Genomic DNA, 26,371 nt, shown 5'->3' on the forward strand with positions numbered 1-26,371 from the left:
GCATAATGGAAACAACAAGAGGTGTCTGTCAACGCTGTTAACATATTCACTTTAATATAGGATCAGACTTAATAGTTTAATTGTGACAAATATATTTAACTATAGTTAACAGCGTAAAATCTGACTGTGACCCTTCCCAGAAGAGTTTCAAGCAATGAGTCAGAGTCACTCGTGTTTACCATTTTAACACAGCATGTACAGGAAAATGTGCTGCATTCCTGGAGTATTGCACCAGATCTCCATCTGGTATCTCCAACTTGAGCTTTTTTGAGGAAGTCTTCATACAAATAGTGCACTTATTTATATTCAGTATTCCTTTGTGTAAGCAGTTGAAACTCGCAGTACTTTTAACCTCTTCAACATGACACCCATTCTGCACAGCGTGGTAACGTATTGGCTGGATTCATAGTGTCCGTATGAAAGCTGTGGGTAATGGAGGTGCTTGAAGTTGGCCCAGCTGTTCGTCCAGCTGTTAGCACGGTGCTCGGTGCACAAGGCCGTATCTCTTGCACGGTTTCAGATGCTTCTGTTTAATGATGTCCTGGGATACATTCGTTGGCTGCTCAGGGGAAGCTGAGGCTTAGGATGATGTCGTTCACAGTCAAGAGCAGCTCGCTTGTTATTGCTTTAAGTGAAACTTGGTTTTCTTCCTTCTTTCAAGGAATGCATTTCCCTTCCTTGGCTCTGAGGGCTGTAGTTTTGCTGTGGGGACAAGCTGCCAGATCTGAGGCTGAACTGGAGATCAGCACTCGAGTCTGATGGCAACAGTGAGAGAGCATAGTGACTCTTTGCCATGAAACCCAATAACAATATAATTTTGATCTCCATATCTTTCTTTCAAGCTCTTCTTTCTCAAGGATTGAAGAGGCAAAAATCATGGATTTAGCTTCTGGTTTCACTGCACTTCTCTTCCTGACTCAGTAGTAGCAAGGATGGGAGCAAATAAGTAGAGATTATCAGCTTAAACATGCCTGGTCTAACAAAGGGAGAACAATCTGTCTTGGAAATGGGAAGTGGGTTGTGCTCATGACTGTCCACAGGGAGCCAGCCCTGGCAATGCAGAACTGAGTGTAGGCTCCTGGGGTGGGTAACACAACTCCTGGCTGTTCCAGGCTTCTGCAGGAGGAGCACAGATGTCCACAGCTTGATTTTCTGCGTGGAGGTGATTGCTGATACTGATCTTGGGCTGCTCATTGAAGGCAGTGGGAGTGGTAGCAAGTGAGTAAGGGTTGGACGTAGTAGTGGAGAGCAATCGTGGGAACTGGCATGGAATAAACATACCTTTGTTAATCTGTTTGGATCTCCATGCCTGTTTGTGTTAATCGATGTCATCCATAAAGTAACCTCTGAATTAATAGCTGTTTTTCTGTTACTGACAGTGCTCTTACTGAAATAATTCCTTTGACTCTACTTTGTTTTCTTACAGAGAGATGGATGCCCCTGAGTGGGACTGGGTTTAGAAATCAGCGATATGCAGATGACTTTTGATAGGGCTTTCAGGAACTCGTTATGGCAAAAGCTCTGGTGGGTGGGATTCAACAGTGAAGGAATATGGTAACAGTTTAATTACTGAGGCCGTGTGATAGGGGTTTAGTTCCAATATCTGAATCACTGCCCAGCTGAAATGCACCCCATGGCAGCTGTAGGTCCTTGTTTGGGGCCTCCCAGATCTTGATTTGGAAGAGATCTTCAAAGAGGTCATCAAGTACACTTCCTATTCAGCAAGCACGTCATTTTTCCTCTTGTCCCTGAGGACTGAGAAGCCTCCTTTGTAGCATCACTAAGAGAGTACAGTAGTATAGAGGTTGTGTGAGTTGCATCTTGCATTGCAACTAATTCTGGTGTGATCTGGTAAAGATAATTAGGGTTTTTTTCCTTGTATTTTTTTCCTTTCTGATTGATTTTGAGGATGTTACAAGATAACAATTAAAAAAAAAAAAAGCTGTAAGTTGTCAAAACAAACAATGTGTGCCAAGAGAATACACAGCTTTTCTGCCAGATCTTTGAAATTCATTAAGTATATGTATTTATTCATTAAGCATATATTTGACAGTATTCATTAGCATATATTTGACAGGAAGTCCGACAGTGTGGGCAGTTTCGGTTCAGCTTAACAGGAAGTGGAAGAATGAAGGTCCATTAACATTGTAATAAGGTAAATTCTAGTTAAATTATATCTTTTTATTCTGTGGGAAAGCTCCAAGGATAAGGTAAGGTGAACACCTTGCAAGATGCCGAGTAAGTATATGATGATGTTGGAGCACTAATGCGGTGCTCACAACTCCAAGCTGGTGGAGTTCAGGAAGTATTTGTGCAGCACTGTCAGGTATGTGGTGTGATTTTTAGGTGTGCTGCATGGAGCCAGGAGTTGGACTTGGTGATACTTGTGGGTCCCTTCCAACTCAGGTTGTTCCATGCAAATCTTAGTAGAAAAAAAACATCGGATGTGTTGACTTTTGGCATGTTAATGCTCAGAGGTGGCTCAGGAAAGCTTAAAGGAAAAGATAGGATCCTGAACAACGTAAGGATTTGCAGTTGACAGATAAGGAATAAAAATGATCTCTTTGGCTTTAGCATTTACAAAGATGGGTGAGGAAAACTCGGAATGACTCAGAATCTGCTGGCTGTGGGCTGCCTGATCCAAGGACATCATTTTATTGGCACCGCTCTGGATTTCTCATCCACGCTAGAAGTAAAATGGATGCAATTTGGACCCAGTTGGTTTGCTCAATTACTCTCTTTTATCTCAGGCTGACACCAGTGAATACCTTAAATACTTTTTGATTCTTCTTCATCTTTGCTGAGCAGAGGCATTTTTGAGTGTAATGGATTCTGAGAGCCACATCCCTCAATCATATTGTCCTTAGGTTGAAGATTGTTTGTTAGTTAATACCTAAATTGAGAGACATTTTGAGATGCTGCACTGAAGTGTTCTAAGTACAACTGCTTCACTAGTGATGATTACTCACGGGGCTCTTGATCCCATCTGGAGGGCAGTAGGAGAAAACAGTAAAATAAAAGCCATTTTGAAGGGTGCTGGAGTCAAAGGCAAGTTGAGTAGTGTTCAGCCCTCTCAGTGCTGACTCATATCTAAGTTTTCAGGGGTTACCATGTGTATATCCCATGTACATTCTCCCTGAAATGTCATTTGCTATAACAGGAATTTACAGAGAACCAAAGTTTGGGGGAAAAAAGAGAAAGTGAGACTCTGGAGTGAGGGATTCATACTGCTCAAGACCCTAACGATGTTTTCCATTGCTTGTGTGAGTCTGCTTTGATCACACTCATTCTGCACGCTAGACCAGCATCGCTGTGATCCTTGAGCCCAGTGGGATGGGGGAGAATAAATAAAATAAAGAGAGAACTCATGGATTGAGATAAAAACTAGGACAGAAATGAAAGGAGAAAAGAATAATAGTTACATTATAGTGTGTGTGTGTGTGTGTGTATAGATATATAGATATATATAGCCCTTCTCTGGCACGACAGTACAAGAAGCTGAGAAACTGAAGTGTCTGCACAGCCCTGCTCAGCAGTAACTGGAACGTCAGTGTGTTACCCATATTGTTTTTCTCCTAAAGCCAAAACAAAGCATCATACTTTGTTTCATCATTTTCCCACTGCAGAGGGAAAATCAGCTCCCTCCCAGCTGAAACCAGGACAGTGTGTTAGGCCAAGGTGTGGGCTCCTATGGCTGCAAGTAAATTGTCTTTAGTATTGCTGGTTGTAATTATTGTAATAATAACCAGTAATAAAATAAGATTATCAATATGACAATATCTGTAAACAAACAGTGGCTGCATGTACTCAGCTGTCTGCTTGGACTTGCAGTGTGTGCAAGAGGTGAACACAGAGGAGAGCACTGGAAGAGTTTCAGTGTGCTGGACTTGTTTTATCCATGTAAGTCCTGCACTAGTGCGCCCTGTGTACACCATCTCCTTGAAGCATAGATCTGTATATTCACATCTGTGGGGATTTCAACATTCAAACAAGCAGAATATGGAAAATGCAGATTAGAGTCAGGCGCTGTGTGGATGAGAAGTGAGTAAGGGCTTCCCACTCATCACTAGAAACAACCCTCTGCTCCAGCACTGAGCGCGTGTTCCACTAGGAGCCTTGTCTCAGCTGTGCACAAAGGCAAAGTGCTGTAGTGCCACGTGAGTGGAAATCACTGCTTTCATTTTTAAGTTGCTCTGGTGAATGTTTTCCTTTCTTTCTGTGCTTATAAAGGCATCAGATCACGTATTAGATCTCTAACTACGTGAAAATGGTTTTGAGGATTTACTGAATATGTTTTTCAGATTGTTCTGATGAGATTGTCTCCTTTTTTCCAATCGTTGCCCTTTCCGAGTCTAAAACCTGAAAATATATTCAGTGTTGAAAGAACTGTGAAGGATAAATTGGGAAGGGACATCTCTCCATAAGGATTCATCTCTTTGCACGGTGTTTATGAGCATGACCTGCTGGTACACTTGGGCTGCAGCCATAACTCTGTACATCTCACTACGCAGTGCAGCTGCTGGCTGCCTCGAGCACTGACATTTACAGAGTATGTGTCACCCAGCTATTGCTTCACATCCCTCCAGACAATCTTGGTCATCACCTAATTAAAGTGCACGGCCTCTTCTGCACTCTTCCGTGGAGCTGCTGAACGCTGCCTCCCATTGGTGATGTGTTTATTATGCCTCTGAATTTTGCTTTATCTGAGAAAAATGAACAGTGGGAGCACTGGTCTTTGGGTTTACTCGTCTGGGTAAATGGGCTACTAACGAACGTCATGCAAAGTCTCCGAAATGCTTCCTCTGGAGCCTAGAAAAAATAGAGAAATATGGCAATACAACTGTGTTGACAGAACAGCCTCCTGAAGACTATTCAGCAAAGGCCCAGCCAATTTCTTATTAGCTGTCTGTTCTGCTCGCACTTTATCTCTGGCAAGGAAGTGTCATCAGCTGTAGTCCAAGAAAACAGCTACAGTAGGCATTGTGCTTAATACTTCCAAGGCTTCCTACATTTGAAAGAATATACAGTGTTCTTAGACTATAAATGTGATAGTGGGACAATTTGCTGGTGAGTGCTACTATCTTTATGTACAGAATTAGTTTATGTGGTTTTGAGAGTGAATTATGAGATAGGGAAGTGAAGGATGAGTGAAAAGGAAAGTCCCTTTTTAGTCAGATTCACTGGGACACTGAAAGAAAGAAACAGCAGGAGGTGCTGGAGGTTTCTGGCAGGTAGATATTGGGAGCTTATATTATAACCAATGGCTCATCAGTATTTTTTAAGCAATGTGGTCAGATTCTCCCTTCCTATATTAGCAGCTTCAGTATATTGCAAGGAAAGTTGAAGGCATTATCTGGTAATGTCTTAAGTTTTGAGTGGAAAAAATACAAGAAATGAGTGTGAGGTAGAGTTTCCTACAATGTACATAGATCTTTATTTTTAGAAACAGCCAATGCGTTACACATTACTCAGCACAGGCACAGACTCTGAAACCACTAACCAAAATGGTCAATGGGAAAATGAACTCAGAGGCCACAGGAGCAGCTGCCCTTAGAAGAGGAAGGAAATAAAGAACAGGTTCTTTCCCTGAGACAGCTTCTTTTCCAGAGAAACACTGATGTTACTGGTGATGAACAACATTGTGTGCTGTGTTTGCAGAAGCACTGCTGAGATTACTGACTTATTAAGCAGAAGCTGCCAAGTGATTCTTGATGGCTTTACTGAGTCCAACCAGCCTTTAGGCAGAGGTGACACAAAATACAGTATTAAGAATTGAATCCTCTTTTTTTATCAGTAAGACCTGTCGACCATTTTGATTAGTGAGCTACTGAGCCCGTTCACAGAGCCTACTGAACGCTGCCTGTGAATAAAACCCAGTGTTGAGAAGTTCATTTTAAATTAAGAATGTATTACTAAAGCACATTAAAATACAGGAGAAAACAGTGCTTCAGGGACAACCAGAAACAAAGAACACCACTGCTATTGTGTCCCCATGCAGCCGGTTCCCTATCACTCAACAATATTTTGGTGCCTTTTAATGGGGACAGATGAACTCTTCTCTAGCTTTTCTTTAAGAAACCTGCTATTTGGAGCTAATCATAGGCAACCTGCTGTACAGTCTTGAGTAGCCAAATCCAGAGAGAACCTGTGTGAGCAGTTCCACAGAGGTACAAACCATCGGCCTGAAGCTCATTTGGATTAATTTCTTCCAAAACTTTCAACAAGATTTTACTTTTTCACCCACCAGTGTTGATTTGGAGTTAACAGTAGAGGTGAATTGACACTGAGTTCTTTTGGAAACCTCTTTAAAAACAGGTCATTGAGGGACTGTCCCTAATGATGCAGTGGAATTGGCACAAACCATCTCTTACCATCTCGTTTCAAGCAGCTCATGTTCTTCCCATCAGCACCTGTGACCCAAACATCAGTAGTTGGTCTCTTTCTAAGTGCCAGGGATTTCCTACACTAGGATGTGTCTGGCTTCCTCTAATTAGAGCAGTTTCTGCCCACTGCTCTTTCAGATCCTAAAAGAAAATGAAGTGAAGCTATCTCTGACTGTTTGGTGTGGAAAAAGCATTTCAAAGAGCTCAGACACCAAGGCGAAGAAGCCCATTGTTCTCAGCATGCACAGTTTTATCTTCCTACTGAGCAACAATTTTGTTCAAGGCAGGATTTGATTGTTTACAGTAAATATCTGTCACATGGCAACAGAAATATTACTAAATAATATATATAATGTTAAGCTCCCAGGCCTCGAAGCTTTTAATGAACAAAACTCACACATTCCTGATAAAAAACTATAATAAATAATACCACAATAATTTTTTTTTTTACATTAAAAATGTCTGTACACGACTACACAATATAACAAAGAACAGTTTTGTCATCTAGGTACAGGGTAGCATCTCTGGGTCAGATCTTCAGTTAAATAGGGCAGAGGCAAGTAGTCCCGATCCTGCATATTTCCTCTGCAGGATAATCATTTTTCCCAAGTCATGATGTCCACAGCTTTGCCTACCAATGATGTGCCAAAGTGGAGGCAGCTCACAGGGCACACAGTGACACGAACATGCAGGAAGCGGCTCAGAGCTGAGGTTTTGGCAAGCAGCATACAGTGTTATCTTAGTGTTCTGAAACTTCTTGCCCCAACTGGAAGAGAACAGAAGGGAAAGGAAAAATACAGACGGGAAAGGTAAGTAGCAGTCTGTGTTCCTAATGGAGCTAGAAAAGATTCTTGGATGGTATGTTTTTCAGGATGGCACTTAGTGACGTATCACAGTCTGACAGCTCCTCGACCAGCCTTTCTGCTTGCTGACAGTGCCCACAGTTTGCTCAGGTGAGGGCAGCAGTGTTTGCATGCTTCGTATGAGGACTTAGAGCAGAAGAGAGTGGCTCGGCTCAGCAGTAGGCTGCAACAGTGGTCCAAGACCTGCTGTTAGCTGGGGAGTGTCTCAGTAGGTCTCTCCAGCTTGGCAGGTACTGCACACACCTGAATCCTGCTCCAAGGAACCTGGCCAGGAAGAATGATGAAAGCATTTACAAGAGAAGCTCTGCGGGGCCGGGTGAATCAGCAGCACGTGCTGACCTATCCCCATAATGACAGTCAAAAGGCAAACATTCCTCCTGTTTGGCTAAAGAAAACAATGCTGTTTCTCTGCTGGCAGCATTCAGCCACCAGTGGGATAAAGCAATTGATCTCATGTGATTCCAAGGCTTCAGAACCCTTTAGGATCAGGATAGCACAGGATAGAGTGGTGGCTCATACAGAATTGACATCTGGAAAGGAGTAACAGGATTCCCAATTCTAGGCAGATTGCATCTGTGGTATTCCTTCACAGAAACCTGCTCACACCCAGGTGCAGGTTCGGATGCAGTCATATGGCCACACCATCCTTGAAGATACAGTGCTCAGGGACCTTCCTTGGCTCCATGGATCCACACAGCATGTGGCTGGGCCTTCATCAGGGCCAGTGCAGGCAGCCCCCTGACAATGCAGATGAATGGGTGTTCATTCATCTACTGTCTGGGAATCCTTTGGGTGTCCTAAAAGGAACCTGCTCCTCCAGCTGGGCCGTTCCTCTTCTGGGACTGTGGCTAGAAACAGGACTCCTGGGATTCTGGGTCATTGTGGATGGGAAGCTTCTGGTGTTCCTGATGATGCCCATTGTGTAAAACAGCATACCTGGGAGTGGGAACACAAAGCTTCATTAGTGCTAGATAAAAAGCACAGGCCTGTGTACAATGAGTTCCTGAAAACCCAGAATCATATCCTCTAAATATTCATATCAATTGAATTGGCATCATTAGACTGGATGCATCCTTCCATTGAGTATACTCAGGACTTAGGCTCCTAAAGTAAAATGCTTACAATGCTGCTGAGATGTCTGAGGTAGATGATGTGAGTATCCTCCAAATGATGTATCCCCCAGTCTTGAGACCACGGTCTCAAGATAAAAGCCATGATACAGAATCCACTGCCTGTCAGCATTTGTCCTGGTGAATATTGCTGAGGGAATTTTCCCTCTAACAAAATACTAGATGCTGTTTTTCAACGCTGTTAGTCTTGATTGACTTAATACATGTTATTGTACAAGCAGACATATCCACTGAAACATCTTCCCACAGGACTCCATCACTTTGAACAATGACCATAAAACTTCCCCAAACCACGTTTGTTCTATGGACACAATACAGACTTGATGTAAGAAACAAGAGCAGACAGTTTGTATCTGACACTGAACAGACACTCTAATTAGATGGCCGTGACACACACAAGCCTTAATGCAAGTTTGATTTCCCATACCAAGTGAGCTACAGCACACGGAGGTCCAGCAAACCTCAGGGACAGCAAAATCCCCACTACAAACAGTGATGGGATGAGAACCAGGAGAGCCCTCACTCTGAGAACAGGGCAGGTGTATTCAGACAGGCACTGAATGCTGACTTCACAGAGGACAGCCAAAGAACCAAACCTTTTATATTTTCTTCTGCGGGAATCAGAAAACAGTTGGGCAATTTATCAGGTGATGCCATTTGTTACAAAGCTCATTAAGCTAAAGAGGAGTCATTGAGGTGTCCCAGGATCTCTGTTGGCTCACAGGGTTTGCCTGAAGCTGCTGGCATTAGATCAGCACTTCCAGCTGTTTACCCTGTGGGGAAAGAGGAGCAGTAGGAGAGCAGGAAAGAGCATTTACAGGTGGGGTATGAAGGCTGTGCTGTGGATGTGCTGGGCATGATTTGGTAACAGCAAGTGATTCTGTACCAAAAACTTACCCACACCTCCAGGAAACTGCTAAAGGAATCCTCTGCTGGCAGGATTTTGTGTGAGCAGGGTTGTTTGCACTTATGGTAGTTTCTCCCATCACATAAAAGTTAAAGCCACCTGCCACATGGCACTGTTAGTGTCAGACAAAGGGCAGCTTTGTAACAGCCCTGCCTTGCTTTGTGCCAACTCATCTCAACCGATCTGCATTCTGAAAGCACCATTATTTCTTCAGGCATCAGTATCGATAGGAAGCAAGTTTCAAAGAGAAAGTACAGCAGCTCAGTGTCGCTTCTGCCTCACCTGTATGGACACAGCCCATGTGCTCAGCCTGCCCAGAAGCCGTGCATTGTGGAGTCTGCCTCCCCAACCAGAAAGCAATGCCTGGACCCTGTGTGTGTGTGGGCTAAATGCCGCCAGAGATCATTACTCAGCTAGATCTGAGTAATGAATATGAAGATAGGATCCGTGAGCGAGGAAAAAAAGAGATTTAAATGCATTAAATAAGTAATCTGCAGCAAATTAGTTGCTCAGCTTTCCTGCCTATAATGAGTTCCTAGATGGGATTTATATATATTGGTGTGCAAAGCTACCAGGCTTGATTACAAGCAGCATCCCACGCTGCCCCTGCACCTGGCTGCTCCCGGATCCAGGAGCAGCATCACTATCATGTCCCCACTGTGTCTCCTGCCAGCTTCACTCAGATCTGAACACTGCCACCCAGCCACAAGCCCCAGGGATCAAAAGGCATTGCTACCCATACGGGGACCCTGCAGCAGGCGTTTCACATACTTGCCAAATGGTACTTTAATTGTGATGATGACCAATCTGGAGATAATTGCTTATGTATCTCTTTCTGTTTCTGACAGTCCAATGGACTCTTTAATTAACTGCTTGGATTAGCTCTCAGCTCAGCAGTGGGGAGCTGTGTGCTTTTACCCCCCGTAGGCCCACGACCAGAACACAAAGCTCCAGAGTTGTTGTGGTTGCTCAGCAAGAGCTGGGAAGGATGCACTACCAGGACACAGCGCACTCAGTGCTCCCTGCTGATCCAGCCCTCCCACCAACTTGCACAGTTCCTCAGGGAAGCACAGCCAAAGGTGCTGTTTTATGGTTTCCCCAGCTGTAACGGAGGAGTTTCCATCCCCACAGACCCCTCTGGGCTACTGCAGAGCACAGGACTTTGGTAGGTTCCAGAGCCATAATGGTTGTGCTGCTCATTAGCATCCAATGAACTGATATCAAGGGGCAAACACAGCCCTTCCCAACTAGAGCTGACTCACTCAGGGGCTCAGGGTCTGCTGCACTTCCTGCCCTTTGCCTGTCCATGAACACTGGGCTTCATTTTGCTTCGTCAGCCTCTGCCTTTTTAACCTTGGACAGGAGAAATAATTTTGCTTCAAAAGCCATAATAATAGCACAGGAAAAAATAATAATAATAACCAAAAAAAAGGCAAAAATGAATGGCCCCAACTGCCCAAGCGTGGTAAAGCACTCAGCTGGACTAAGGCAGATTAATGGGGGGAGCAGCACTGTCACAGAGCGCTGTAGGGGCACAGCTGTCCCCACTCTCTGCTCAGTGATCCTCCCGCAGTGCATCTGCTTACATGATTAATTGCTTCCATTTCTGAGCTGGCAGAAGGTGGTTCCTGCTGTCCTGGTGTTAGATGGGGACTCAGGTGAGGTTTTTGCATTGCTGAGATGGCTGAGGGCTTGGCTGGGGCACAATGGCCACAGACTCTGGGGGTGGTTAGGCACAAGTTATAGAGAAAGCTGATGAGCACCCAGTTTCCTTTTACTTGTAAATCTTTTCAGTAACCTGTATGTTGTAAATGCAGAATGAGTCTTTAAGCTCCTCTGTAAGGCAGGAAGCAGAGCTTCAGCTGTCAAAATCTTATCAACTGGAAAGAACTCATTGGCTTTTCATCGAGAATTGAAATAGATCTTTGGGTTTTGTGGTATGGAAAGGCCTTCTGAAATTGCGATGGTTTTTCCAAGTTTGTCTTTTAAACAAATATGATAAGCAATAATTCTGTACAAGTGACTGGGGAAGACTTTCATGTAAAGACATTGCAGGCTGTTTTTCTTTGGGAAATGTCCTTCATTAGTGTTTTTAACACTTGTGTGTGTCAGTTGCTTGCATTCCAAATGAAACACTTCCATTTAAAGCAGACATTAAATTTCCACAAAACAAAATTCATGAATAATCCGTATCCAGCCACATCTTCCTGCCAGCAGCTACTAGATTTCCAGAGAAGAAAGAAGCCCTCCTGGCTCCATAAGGAAACCTCCAGTTAGTTGCAGCTGCACTTGGTTAGCACTCATTAGGACTAGAGGGAGACAAAACATCTCTGGGCAGGTGTGGAAGATGGTAAAATGATCAACTAGGAAGACTTGGGTCTTGACTGGAGTCACTTTTAATAATGGAAACTACCATTATTGAGCCTTAGGTATTTGGGTCACAGTCTGGGCATAGGTGGAAGCTGGCTTTAGCCCCATTGTAGTGGAATAGAGCCTCCAAACTGAATAAATAATTGCACCTTATCTTAGAGTTGAAAAACGTGGTTTCCAAATTCTCTCATTTTTTTTTTTTCCTGTGGCACAGCTGAAATATCCCATTGATGCTTTGCCATTGACAACACACAGCACCATTGCTCCAGCTTCATGCTCAATATGACACCCATCTCCCAAAGCTCCATTTCTTTCAGGTGCACTTATAAAGTGTAACTCATTCTCTTCAACATGAAATTGGGATCACAATTAACAATCACTTGGCAGACCGAAGCAGGTTATTTTAATGAACACATCATTCTGAAATAAGCCTTCCACCATCTGTTCAGCTCTGTAATCATAAACGCAAACAATATAATTCATAAATGCACTAAAAATGTACAGGAAAAAAGAGAACAGCTTAAGATGAGTGTTTGTTAGTTCTTCCAGACAGCGATGCATCTGCCTACTTGATTTCTGTTTCAGGAACAGGTAGAGAACAGTCTTCTAACTCTGCACGTTATGGCAGTCACTAACCCACAGTGATGGCAGGGGATGGAAATGCAGTGCAGTGCAGCTCATAGCTGCCATCATGATTTGCCTATGCCAGAAGGACCCAAGGAAGATGGTGCAGACTGTCCTGTGTCTCAGTGGATCCTGCAGGGCTGTGGGAGCTGAGTGTAAATGAAGGTGTCTGTGCTGTTTGCTCCCAGAAAAAATGCTTTCAGCAATTTGGAAAACTGGGAAATCACAGGAATATTCAGAAAGTTGGGAGGAGTGAGCATAAAATCCAACAATCTCTGCAATCTGCTGTTTTAATCTGTGACATTTTTCACTTTGAAAAAGGCAAAAAAAAAACAAACAGTCATCTTTTTCTTAAACCTGAAATACACAGAATGTCAGCATGGAATGTGAACAAAATGCGCTGCTCTGCTTCCATTTTCTACTGGAAAAAAAAAGAATATGTGTGATCCAAATGAAAACTGTTTTCATGAAATGCCCAATTTCAGTACAGCTGCATATTTAATTTTTAAAGGTCAGTGGGGAGTTGTCCTCTCGCAATGACCAGGTTCATAGGCCCCATGAAATTAAAGCTCACCATCTCCAGGCTGAGTGACTCACTCTCCCAGCCTCTACATTGAACTTCCACATTTGACCATCAGTATAAAATACACAGCGGGATAAGAACAACTCCCACACCCCTTCAACACGATTCCCGTGGTGAGAGGGAGCAGTAAATTACAGCTCCTTCTGTCTTCTCATTGCTATGTATCAACACTGCAGAACAACATAAATTGATTCCGTATTCAGCGCCACAAAGCCAGCAATATATCTAACGCTTCAAGGATGAATAGATCCCATTGTTTCTCGGTGGGATTTTCATTTCTTCTTGCTCCTAAGATGAGCACGTTACTTGCAGGGTTTCCTAACGACATATAGTATATCATTTCTGTTGTGTATCATCCTGGTGCTGTGACTGATGTCCTTCCCTAACTATTAGTTGTCCACAGCTCCTTATGGCTGATGCAGTCCTTTGGGAAAATACAGATAAAATACACAGGCATGTCACCAAAACTTCAGTGTTTTGTGTTGCAGATCTCAGGAAAACACTGAGATTGTTAAATTATTTAGGTGGATCTGACAGCAGTGTTTATTTGAAGTCCTTTGTAGTCAAACATAAATATGAATTTATCTCTATCTCTTGACATGCATTTATTTTTTTCCACTCTTGAGTAGTTGTGCTGAATATCTTAATTATCATTAAATCAAATAATGCTGTTCAGACCTCGCAAGCTGGAATTAAGCACTCATCATTCTCTACTAAACTTCAGTTAGAGGTTTTAAGAACAGCTGTCTGCAGCCCACATCATCCAGCCTGAGCACATTTGGTAAGGTTTCTGCATGCCTCCTCAGGTCTAAAATTATCAGGCAGTTCTCTAAGTAAGCAAAGCCTTTGAGTGAGAGAAACATACAGCTGGAAAAAAAAGAAAATAAAGAAAAAAGGAAAAAAGCCTTCTATCTGACAAGGCAGGGAAAACAAAGGGAGCGTCAATCAACACGTTCATTCCTCACCTTTCTCTTTCCTCTGTTCCATCGTTCCTGATGGATGCTTTCCTTAGCTGAGCCACCCGTTCTCTCACTCCTACAGAGCAGCCTGGCCTCCCACCTGCTCCCTCCACCCACGTTCCCATGATGTGTTCCCAGAGCACCACAGTCCAACTGGTCATGGTATTCCCACATAGCGTGTGTCAGCCATAAAACCATGGGCACACAGACAGCACTTTCTTTTGACACACAGGGAACCACACAATCACAGAATGGCTTGGGTTGGAAGGGACTTAAAGATCACCCCTTCCCAACCTCCTGCTGCAGGCAGGGTTGCCAATAGAAATGTTTCAAAACATTTTCTAGCAAAATACCCTCCCATTCATTTACTTTCGTGTTTACAGTAGAAGCGTTCATTTATTTTTGAAGGAGAATGTTTAACTTCTTTTTGAAGTGTAGGCAAACAGTAAACTGGAATATGATTTTGAAATGAAATGTCAAAACACTTCAGGATCTTGTTTCCTTTTTCTCCTGCTGAAAGCATTCACTAAATTTGACCCAACCAGTTTGTTTCCTTGGAACAGAAACTGTTCATTACATCTTCCCTTCTTATTCTTTCTATTGCTCTATTAATGAATTTGGTCAATGAAAATGTATAGGAACTCATTTAAGCAACTTCAGATTCAGCAGCTAATTCCGGCACACTGCCCCTCTGCTCTGCTGTTCCAGGAGTGGAGGAAAAGCATTTGGGTCTCTCTGGTAGATTGCTGAACACAACCCTTCGCTTGGCACAGGAAATAGATTGGAAGGAGATTGATTAATGAAGGCAACTAATTGGGAGCCTGGCCTGAGTCAGCCAAGGCATTCCACATAGATCAGCAAAGGAACAAAGAATCAAATTCAATAAAAAATAGGGCTGAAGGAGCACATTTTTGTATGTCATTATCTCTAGCTATCCGCACAGCCTTCTGCATAATGTTGTAAAGTCCAGTTTCTGTACAGAATAATAATACCCGCTTTGGAAGATCATAACATTCTTGATAGACATCAGAAGTTAAAACCAGGGGGATGACAACAGGTATGTTAATGCTAAGCAAACAGACCGATACCTAACAGCTTCTTCCAAGAATGGAGATCTCCCACATTCTTCAGAGAGTTGTTTGAAGAGATTGCTCACAGCAGGTTACCAGGGACTTGGGACAGCCAAGCCAACTTTGGTGGCTTCCAAAGATTCCTGTTTGGGGCAAGCTAAGCAACTTTCAACATGGCAAGAATAGTTCCTGTGTGCTGCTTCTTTAGATTTCACCTTTCTTCTGGTTCTTTTCACCTGGGTTTGTTGGTTTGGTTTTTGTTGTTGGTTTTCTTTTTTTATGGAATGAGAGGGAATGGCCTCATGTTGTGCCAAGGGATGATCAGGTTTGTTATTGGGAAAGATTTCTTCTCAGGAACAGTGGAGCTGCACTGGCACAGCTGCTCAGGGAGGTGCAGCCACTGTTCCTGGGGGTGTTCCAGAAATGTGGAGACGTGGTACTTGGGGACATGGTTATTGGCAATATTGGTGGTTGGTGGGCAGTTGGACCCAGTGATCTTGGAGGTCTTTTCCAACCTCAGTGATTCTATGAAACCAAGAAACAAAGAAGCTGAGAAATAACTTTCTGTTTCCCATGCAGATGCTGAACTTGTTGCTGTGCTCCTGTGCTCCCGTGGCCTAATTGCTACTTCCCTTTCATGCACAAGCAGATGCCTGTGCCTTCCAGAGCTGTCAAACACAGCAGCTTTCAAACCACAAAGCTCACTTTCAAAATAATTAGCCTCATTATACCATTAGCAGCTCTGATCCTGTCAGAACCATGCTCCCCATCACTTCCCATGTTCACCTCATGCTCCCCTCACTAGGAAGATCTGCAGTCTGTGTTTTGCCTCCCCTGGGTGTGAGTGCAAAAACCTCCTCCTCATGTTTCTGTCTTTCAGATGCTTTACCTGAATGATGTTGATCAGTTTCCCTATTTTCCATTGCAGGACATTCAGCTCAGCTTTAAGAGAATGCCCTGGAGAAAACAAGCAAGGAAACGAGAGGGGCCACTTTCCTCCTCAAATTAACTCTGTATTTTCCTTTTATTAATGTTAACTTTGGTAGCACATTACATATTGTAATCACCTGTTGATTTTGGCCTACACTTCGTTTTTGCACCATCATTAATGCAGCATTTGTAACTGGCACAAATGTGATAATTAGAAGAATAGCTGGAAGTGTTCACTTATGTTACAAATATATATGTAATATCACATTAAGAGCAGCTTACAGCTGCCTACAGGTGGAAGAGCTCACAATAATTTTCTGGTTTTTAAGGTGTTTCAATTGCAAAAGTACAAGAAAGGATCTATTAAGAAAATTCAAATGGATGATAATATTTTTGATAAATGGGGATCTCATAACTGGCAAAATTGGATTTTACATCAGCTGAAGAGAAACAAGCCATTTGTCTAAGCTGAAAGTGGGGCAGAAGAAGCTGGAGCTATTTCCTTATGCAATGGGAACATCACCATTTTCAAGTGTATTGCAGACCAGCAACCGTGAGCCCCAGTACTGACCTGCAGCTGGATTTGTTCCCTTACTCTATAAGCAACTGAGGCCTTTCTTATGGCTGATGGAGAGAGATGGACACCTATTAGCAAAAGAATCATCAGGCTCTTAGCACACGCCATTGTGTCAGAACTGCAGCTATCTGGGAAATGGAACTTTTCTGCAGTGAAAATATAGAATCATAGAACTGTTTGGGAAGGGACAACTAAAGGCAATCTGGTCCAACTGCCCTGCAGTGAACAGGGACACCCACAGCTCCATCAATGCTCAGAGCCCCTCCAGCTTGACCTTGCAAGTCTTTAAGGACGGGGCATCCACCACCTCCTTGGACAACCTGTGCCTCACCAACCTGACCATCAAAAGATTCTGCCTTATATCTGGTCTGAATCTCTCCTCTTTTACAGATGCTGCTAAGGAGTCTGCTTTCTTACTGCCCCTCTAGATACTGAAGAGCCACTCTCAGGTCTCTCAGAGCCTATTCTCCATGCTGCACAGCCCCAGCTATCCCATTCCCAATGGAAATGAGAAATATCCAGTGGAAAGTGACAACAGGAGTTTGTTGAATTCCTCTCCCCCCAAAAAATTCCATAATTGTTTCACGTGTCTATTCTGTGCACTCAAAAACAGAACTACTGCATATGCGTGTAGCTGATGTCAGTCAGGAGTGGAAGTTCCTTCCCGAATAACAAACCATCACCGACTCCCTCACAGCACCTGGGCTCACACAAGCTCCCTCCCACTCCTCCCCTCAGCACTCGGCTCCCAGGGCCCCCACTGCCTTCCCTGTGCTCCATGGGGCTGCTTTCCATGTGCACCCACGTTCTGTCTGTGCTGCATGTCCTGGTGATTTCTGGGTATCCCAGAAGAAGTGTTTGCAATCCAGCCCTTGCTTAGAGCACCCGATGGTAAGATATTTCAGGGGTTGTTTTTTCGGTCACTATTTCTGTTTCAATGACATGCATTAACCAGCATATTCCTGACTTTAGGCTGCTTCTCTGTCACAGATCTCTGGATGTGAATTTGTAAAATTTTACACGTCGTGTCATCAAAAATATTAACATTGCAAATTTTGAGGCTGAGCTCATAACTAGTTTGTTTTGTAAATATGTTATTAGGATGAAATGTCATCTCACAGATGGTGACATTGGGAGTGGGTGCTTAATTTGAGTTAAATCTCCATATTCTCCTCTGTACAGCCCATGTTTGATGAAAGCACACCTCAGCTTTCCCTCAGTGCGTGTCTGGGAACTGCTGAGTCACAGCGTGAACCACAGATTGAGCACCTGGGGAAAGAACCCGGTCAGCCCTGGGAGCACAGGTGAAGGCAATTCAGCTGTGTGAGCAGGACTGCAGCCCGGCTGCGCCTCTCTTAGACCTCATTTAAGGGCTGACTGCCACTGGGGAAGGATCTTTGGTTGGACATTCCTCCCTTGTGGAGTTTTCCCTGCAAACCTGGATCTTCAGAGATGGGTGAGCACTTTTCCTTTTGTAACACCTTTCCATTCTTTGTAACACCTTTGTTATTTCACCTCCTGTACCATCTTTCCACTGAGTTGATCTTTCTGATCCTTATGGTGCGTTAAGTACAGCAGAGAACTCTGTGCTCCCCAACCCTGTTCTCCCTCTCCTGCACTTCCCCCACTTGCAGGCTTTAATTCCCTGTATCTCTTCCATAGGAAGGCACAACTCCTTGTTAGCTTGACTAAAAGCAATACCCAAACAAGGCAGCAGCATGCTCTGCTTGGTGGCTGTGCAGTCATTCACATTGTTCCTCCGGAAGCGTGATGCTGCGTTTGCTCATCCACCTCCCTTGCCAATAGCTATCTCATAGCTAGGTTAAATCGTCTTCAGGAGCACAGGAGGCACCTTTGACAGCTTCTTCATTTCAGTATGATTCAGAGGTTGCTAATCCCCCACTTTCTCTTAGCTACATCCCCAAACATTCTGTGATAATAGTCTGTTATCTGGCTTCATCCTTGGCAATCTCAAGAGGGCTGCTCCTGGACATCTGCTAGTGAGGATGTTGTACTGATGTCCCCTCCAAGATCAGGGCCCCTCTGAACTTCTGTGAGCAAGAAGGGCATAAGGAAAAGGTTTCATCCAAGCATTTGTTGTAGGGAGCAGGAAGGCATCCTCTCTGGAGATGTGCAAAAGAACAAATGCTACGTTCAGTGCGAATGTTTAAATGTACCACATTCATGAGCTCATCTCCAGGTGTCCTCCAAGTGAGGAGGAAAGAAAATGGCTGCAAACAATTTCAGATGTTTTGGAGAGGGTGGGGGGAATCCAGGAATCTGGGGAGCGCATTCAGAGTTAGATTTATTTGCTACTGGATTTCATAAACAGAAGAACGTTGGGCAATCCCTTTTGAAATCCTTTTTTACACAAATACCTTGTTGACTGGAGCATAACATACAGAGCTTCATTGTTCGCTATATTGATCTTGGTCATGGGGAGATGTAACCAGCACTAAGTACCTGGTGACCAGCTGGGAGAGACGCATGCAGAAATCACTGGGAAAGTCATAATCCTTCCCCTGCTGACATGATTGAGTTTGCAGCTTTATTGCAGAAACACAAGAGGGAGAAATTAATCTTCGAGTGAAACTGGTCATTTATTCTGTTTGACATAAAGTGAAATGCTGGCAGAAAATAATCCAGAAATACATTATGAATATTGAGTCTTTTGGACTGACTCAGCCAAGAGTGCCTCAAGTGCACATGAAGCTCAGGAGTTTGCTGGGTCACTTGTGTAGTTGCAATATTGGTTACATGCTTTAAATGGCAGACAGATTAGAATAAGCTGTTTTACTTCAGATGGGACAGAGGAGTATAAAGTCAAAGCCTCATTACTTCTTAACACTGATACAAGCATTCTTCATAGCAGAAGTAGTAGAAAAAAAACACACAAAAGCGCAAACACAGTTGCCGGGAAAGAACAGTGAGGAACCCACCAACCTCAGATGCAAAGCCTCCCCTTGGTCTGCAAAGGATCCTTCTATCTATGTGAGAATTGCTCACAGTGTACTTAAGAGATTTCTTTAGAGTTTCTCCAGAACAAGAAATACCAGTTTCTTATTTAAACAAAGAATACTTACATTGTAGAACCAAAACCAGACATTATCTCAGCAAAGCCCCATGTGTGCTCTTCCTCAGCTTGTGCAGTTTTAGGTCCTTCTGCCTGAACCAGGAACCTTATACTGGGCAGGTCTGTGTTACAGGGTGGATTTTGCCTACGTCCTTTGCATCCATTGCCTTATAAAGTTCTTTCCAATTTGCAGTGCAAAAGCAAACAAATAAGTTCCAACTTCTGAAGGTTATGATATCCCATTCCTCGGTGCTCCTAGGCTTCTGTATTTTCTGCTTCAGAGGATGTGATGTGTTCTATAAATCCCTGCCTTAGCCTCCGCCTTAGAAAAATAAACGTTGCTCAGATTTATGTCTGTTCCCATTCTTGAGGAAAAACGAAACAATGATGTATGTAGCAAATGGAACAGAAAATTGCATCTTAGCCAGCAGGCTTCAAATGTAACCGACTTGGGTTCAACTGCAGCAAGTACCTGTTCATCTTCTTAAGAAATCAGCCCAGTTTTGTAAATACGGTTCTTTGCATTACCCTGAGGCTCATTACCCTGAGACTAATCAATGGTGTAATTTGCCCAATAATCTACCAAAATATCACACACCTGCATTATGTACTGGTATAATATACTGGGTTTTCCCTTTTTATGTAAACTCATCTCAGTTTCAATAAAAATGTGAATGTGATGTAGCCTGTATAACAGAGGTAATAAGAGGTGTGCTGTGCTTTGCAGGCATTTTTCTTTATAATTTTATCAGTGCTTACCCTATATCTTTAGCTTGCACTTCTATTGCTTCTTAGAATGGTCTGACAGCACTAATTGTTTTAAAAAGTGAATTATTCATACTAGAGCAAAGACTGATTTTGCTGGAGCTGGTTTTCACACACTAAGCCCTTTGCTTGTGCTTGTCATCACACGTTGTTTATAAGTGAAAGAACCCAAATATTTACTTTGGGGTCCCTAAACTGCAGTACTGTCTTCTATCCAGAACCAAGCTGTCTTAAAACCAATGGCTGAGACCAGGGTTATCTGGAGAGGATGCAGTGAATCCCTCAGCCATTCACAGCATGGAAACTTAAGGTTTTTGGTGGTTCCAGATGGACTGCTGGCTTCTTGTATACATCTGAAAAAGCAGTTTAGTTACCAACACTGAAGTTATTACAGCTGCCTATATTGATGCAAAGTTGTTTTCTCGCTGAGCTTTACAGCTCTGGAGTGAGTGAAAATCGCTAAGCGAGATCTCACAGTGATTAACAGCAGTCTGAAAGCTACAAGTCTTGGTAATATATGGCTGCTCAACTTCTGAGGGAATTCCTAAATTTATCAGGATTTCTGTGTGTTCACAGCCACAAAACCAGAGCACTGGCACAGAGGGACATGAGCCAGCTGATTCAGGAGGATGTATGGATGAAGGAAGCAGCTGTTCTCAAACAAATCAGACTGCCATGCCCAGGAAATGAAATATAGAGAGTCTATCTATTCAGGTAATCTATTCCACAGGCATTAGAACTGCATAATGAAAACAAGGAAAAAAAATACAGGGAGAACCAAGGAATATCTGCGGATTTCAGCTGGGGTGTGGGCATGCTCTGTTCTAACCAGGCCAAAGATGACCAATAACAGCCAACCATTCCCTACAGCTGGTGTGCCTGGAGCATAATGATGCTGTTACACAGATCAACTGTGTTGTCATCAGAGAAATTAAGAACAGGCTGATTTAGTGTCTGTCTCAGGAAGGGCCTGTAGAGGAAACCTTGTAAGTATTTTGGCTGTGCTTTATCTGCCCTTCAAACCTCCTGCTGCTGTCTTAACTCCTAGCAGGTAAATTGGAAGATATGTGTTCAGCCAAACAATGGGTGCACTGCTAAATGAGTCACTGTCATGGGAAGTTTTCAGCAAAGGGTGGATGTGGCACTGAGGGACCTGGCTTAGTGGTGTGGTGGTGACAGGTTGACTGTTGGACCTGAGGATCTTAATGTTTTTTTCCAGCCTTAATGAGTCGATGATAGACAAACTTGGTCAGTGAGGCTGCTGTAGCAAAGCTCCTGCTGAGGCACGTTCCCCATGTGTGCCTCCATGAATTCAGCAGCCACAGCTGCTTTGCTTTGCCAGCTTGGAAATGCTCAGTTTCATCTTCTCCAGCTGTAAATCATGTTGCTTAATTAATCCTCATTAAGTGTTGTGGGCATCTCTCAAGCTCACTTAACTCTTTATTTAATTACAGCAGCGTAACATATAATGTTCTCTGTTTGAAGGGATGCTTTATGCAATGGTTTAATCCAGCAACTGAAAGAATTAATTAGTTCCTAGAATATGTCTCTAAACGGGTGGCTAATTAAGCTGTGTGTTTATCGCAAGCGCCTGGACTCATCAGCCATCATAATCTACTGCTGATACTGCGCGGAATCAGAAACACACTGCATGGTTCTGTGGTTCTCAGATCTCTGTAGGCTCTTCCTCTTCTATCAACCGAGGGCCTGGCCAACACCCAGACAATCTCACAGACTGCTCTTGTTCCAGAAGTGTCTCCCTGACAGCTGCCCCGCTGCACCCCAGCCCTGGGGTCAGGCTCTGACTCCTGCAGCATGGTTTCCATCTGTGCAGCTTTCTGCCATGCCCTTTCCCTTTGCTGCAGTGGGTGCTCCCTCAGCAGCACAACTGGAAGTGTACAGTGATAACTGTAACAGGGCATGCTAGATGAGTGTTGTCTTCCTGCCCTGTACAGACACAGTCAAACGCTCTTTGCACACAGAGCCTGACTGATCTTCTATGCAGAGTTCCATGAATGTTCATCACTGGTTCTCAAACTGAACAGGGCGGTTTTGATACATCAGCAACCCTTCCACATGCAGAACACATGAGTTTTGCTGCTAGGAGACAGAGCAGAACATGATGATCTTCAGAGACTCAAAAACAAGCGCCGAGATGGGAATTACTCGCAGGCAGCATGCAGCTTTCATTCATACTTCAGGAATCTGCTTCATCCAAATGGAGAGAAAATCCAGCTGGCCCCAAGCCCCACCAAGCATAGAAGCTGCTTTTCCGGTACATATGGCAGTACCATTCAAAGAGCTATGACAATGATGCTGTTTATAGCTCTGAAAATGGCGCTGCCATCTGCACCACGGCCGTGGCTCTGCTCCCCCGAGGCTCAGCACAGGGCGATCCCAGCCCTGCTCTTCCACCTGCTCTGTTGTCCCACTCCTGCCTCAGAAGGTGGGTTAAACAAGCGTGGAGGTGTGGTTTGGGTCAAGAAATCCCTGCCACTGTAAATTAGCACCTTAGGTGATTTCTACTAATTGCTTTCCAAAGACATTCTCCCTTGTTCCTGAGGGATTTCTTTTTTCTTTTGATCTTCCAAGGGATGATCCCTTTTCCCCATCAGCAGCTGGGAATTCTGCAGCACAGAAATTCAGCAGCAAGTTGGGTACCGGTGCAGTGAGCAGATTGCAGCCTGATCCTGAGCATACTACAGCCTACTCAGGGGACCTGGATGTGGGAAACAGCAGATGGTGGAACCTGAAACTGCTTCCTCCACTGTGAACTTTGCACTCTTAAAGCAACTGTTGGAATCTGCTGTGTCTCTCCAAAATGTGAATGTCCTAATAGGGAATAAATAAAATCTTTGAAGTAGGAAAGGAGGGAAATTCCTTGTCTGCTATAAATGTCTTGAGATAACTCTGGGGATTTTGGTACTGGGAGGTGAAGTCTCCCCACTGTCTGTGGCCTCAGCAGCCCAGTGCAGAGAGCATGGGCTGGCAGTAATCAGTAACACAGGGGGGTTGTGGCTGTGTGACACTGAGGGGCTACACAGTGTGTGCCTGCTGATGGAGGAGGCTGGACACATATCAGCTCTTGTCACCTGCCATCCCAGTTTCAAGATGGGGAGATCCTCATGACCACCAGGGTTTTCTTGGTCCTGAAATGAGCTCTTCTCTTTTTCCTACCTCTATTTCCAGCAAAAAGCCAATTTTACAGTATCTCCTTTTTAATTTTCAGCTAATTGGAGCTATGTTTTGAAGTGCTTGGCCCCAGGAGCATTCCTCTGTGATAGGAATCCAAGTGAAAGCACACACCTCATCTGACAGAAGAGGATACCTACCAGCAGCCAGAAGGTATGACTGACTGAAAGGCACTGGTGTCATTAGTCATAGCTGTTTGAAAAACACTTATGGCTATATCTATCATCTAGGAATTGTTAAATATCCTGTTTTATGCATGGTTCAGGCTTGCTCCAGCAAAGGGCCACAAAAATCTGTTCTGTCCTCACTGTGGTATGTGATATATGGTGCTGTGCAACGCCAATGTGAATTTAATACCAGCTCATTACTGCCCTCTGTCTTGCTATGTTTTATGCGGTACTTAATTGTGGGATCATCCTGTGACAGTTAGAACCAGCATCTAAATGCAGTGCTGCTGCTCCACAGCACTCTGCAGCTGGAACCCTCAGTGTCCTGGAGAAACATCCCCATGTGCCCAGGGTATCTGCCTCTACACCACACATCTTAGAGAGCATGGTCATGGCTAGATGGGAATTGGTCTACTGCAGAACAGCAGGAGGAGCTTGGAGACAGAGGAACAGCCACAGTGCAGAGGAGGGAAGAGGCATTAAAGGGAGAAAGGGAGAAAAAAAAGACAGCTAATAGGGAAATGCTCTCTAGCTATCCTGGCATTAAACACCAAGAAATTACCTTTCAGTAGTGTCAAAGCTAGAGCTATGTTATCTTCTACTGAAAGGGAAACCTGTCTTTACAGCAAAAGTTCTAACTGAGTTAGAACTGTATGAGACATCAGGTGAGTTCATTTTCTTCCATATTCCTCACTGGGAATCCTTCAGCACTTCCTGCTCCTTGAGAATATCCTCTTTGATCTACTTTTAGGAGTGCTCTGCAGAGCCCACATTCTGACAGCTCCCCAGCAGTGCTCTAGGGAGAGGTTTGGTTGCTATGTAATGTCTTTCTCCTGCTGATTTCAGGAACAGCACCGGCACATTTGGTTTGATGATCTTCTTTTGTGGAAGCCACCCATATCTCATAATCAGAAGCCTAGAGGGTTGTATTTGGGTCCCTTAATTGCCACGATAACTGACATGTTCACTGCTAGGAATTGAGATCTATGGAGGAATGTGTATTTGCCATGGATTCCTGGCTGGGGACCCTTGAGCCAGCTGACAGCTTTAGTATGTTGGAAATGTTGGTCTGTGTTTTAAGTACAGACAGGGGAGTAATTGTTGAGCTTGATTTTTGTCCCACTGCAGTGCAGGAATATGGTAGTTACTATTTAATTTTTAGTGAAGTTATAACTACATCTGGCCATTAACCAACTTCCAATCCTAACTTCAAAAATGCACTGCTGTTGGTTGTGAACAAGGTACTACTGGTTTCTCAGTGGTTCTCTGAAGTAGCAGAGAATTATCAGTACCTCTTCAAGCACTCAACTGCTGCAATTCCCATTCCTAGCCTTCCATTTTTCTCCTGTCTGACAGAAGCTTGATAAAAACACAAAGGGAGAAACACTTTCCACGTATCACCTACAACAGTTCTGATGCAGAAAGTTGAGAGTTTCTTAGACCTTCTCATAAATGGAAATTGTATTGAATTTGATTGATTTTTGTAGTTTTCCCCATTGGAAATATGCTTAGAGATTTACAGGTAGACATTGGCCACTGATGTAGATTTGGATGTCACTGTTCTTTTGACCTGGGCTGGCCTAGGGATAAAAGCATCTATCATCTGCCTACAGCACAAGGTCTTGCTAAAAGTTTCAACCAAGATTTTCTATTGTTGTTTAGATGGAATATTTTGGGTTTCTTGGTGGTTTTTATTGGGGGGAGGAGGTGGGAGGAGGAAGGAGATCTAATCTTTTTTCTTAAGATATAAGTAGAAAGAAAAGCCATACAGCAGCTGATCATTTTCTCTAGTACCTACGGTTAATGTTAGAAATGCATGCCTTATTTTCAGTACAAATATTCTAGTTTTAACTTGCAGTCACAGGATCCACTTTTCACTGCACTTTGTACAGAAGAATGTTATTTGTAAGCTATGATTAAAGACCAGCTTCTAATAAGATCACTCTTTAATTTCTCACTTAAGCTCACTTAATCTTAAGGTAAGCTTTCAAATATTTCATTACTTTGTGTGCTTTGCTTTCCCTGAATTTTCTGAATTTTTTTTATTTTTTTTTCATATTCCCGTTCTGAGCACATACAGAGGTCACTTCATTACTTCTGCTTGATATTCTTCTAGTTTCTTCATCCTTGGACATGAGTTGAACCTTCTGCCCTCCTGACCCAGGGGTGTGCTTTGCTGCCAGACCATGTCCAGCTGCCCATCTTTGGCTGCATACAGCCTTATCTGCTGCAGACCTGGTAGATCATCCTCTGACACAATTAATCAGGACCAGGGAAGGGTTCCCTGATCCTCCAGCTCCCATCCTAAAGGGGAGTTTGGGGAAATTGAGCAGAGCAAGTAGTAGAAGCAGTTGGATGAATGCAATCTGCACACCCCTGCCTGGCTGTGGAGGGGATGAATAATGCCATAAGTTCGTGGTATTATAGAGGCAAATCCAACAACCTGAGCAGAAAAGAATGGGAAGGTATTTTTTGTTTTTGTTTTCATATACTAGTTCAAAAGTGTAAGCATCAGCTATAGCCTTCACTTCTCTGGGAAGTGGCAGATCTAGGCCTCATTCTGCAACAATTAAAACCAAAACCTATCAATAAAGCTGTACATTTGGGAACAGGAGAGTGTGGTAGAAACTCAATTTGACAAACAGAAATGGATAGAACAAGTCAGGAAATACATGTTATTTTGTAGATTCAAAGAAGGTTTAATAGGCTGTGGAAGACTAGGAGGTTTGTGCCAAACATTTGACAGCTCTCTTGAATGACAAGGAAAAGAATTAGAAA

At 43.5% G+C, this 26,371-nt stretch overlaps 1 protein-coding gene and 1 long non-coding RNA gene across 2 annotated transcripts in view; one reads left to right on the plus strand and one right to left on the minus strand.

Moving 5' to 3' along the window:
- Positions 1-5,400: 5,400 nt before the first annotated feature.
- HTR4 (5-hydroxytryptamine receptor 4) overlaps positions 5,401-26,371 on the minus strand; it is an 85,688-nt gene continuing 64,717 nt past the window's right edge. The window contains exon 7 of the mRNA XM_015876096.3: positions 5,401-8,182. Within this exon, the coding sequence (XP_015731582.2) occupies positions 8,095-8,182 (88 nt within the window). The 3' untranslated portion in view covers positions 5,401-8,094. The remainder of the gene's footprint in view (positions 8,183-26,371) is intronic.
- Positions 17,766-21,011, plus strand: LOC107320355 (uncharacterized). Its single transcript, XR_004308931.2, has 2 exons — positions 17,766-17,852; positions 20,811-21,011. It is a non-coding gene; the product is annotated as an uncharacterized LOC107320355 (long non-coding RNA).

The sequence above is a fragment of the Coturnix japonica genome, chromosome 18 (genome assembly GCF_054131305.1).
Source record: "Coturnix japonica strain WE chromosome 18, WE-NBRP24, whole genome shotgun sequence".
In the NCBI taxonomy this organism is placed as follows: domain Eukaryota; kingdom Metazoa; phylum Chordata; class Aves; order Galliformes; family Phasianidae; genus Coturnix; species Coturnix japonica.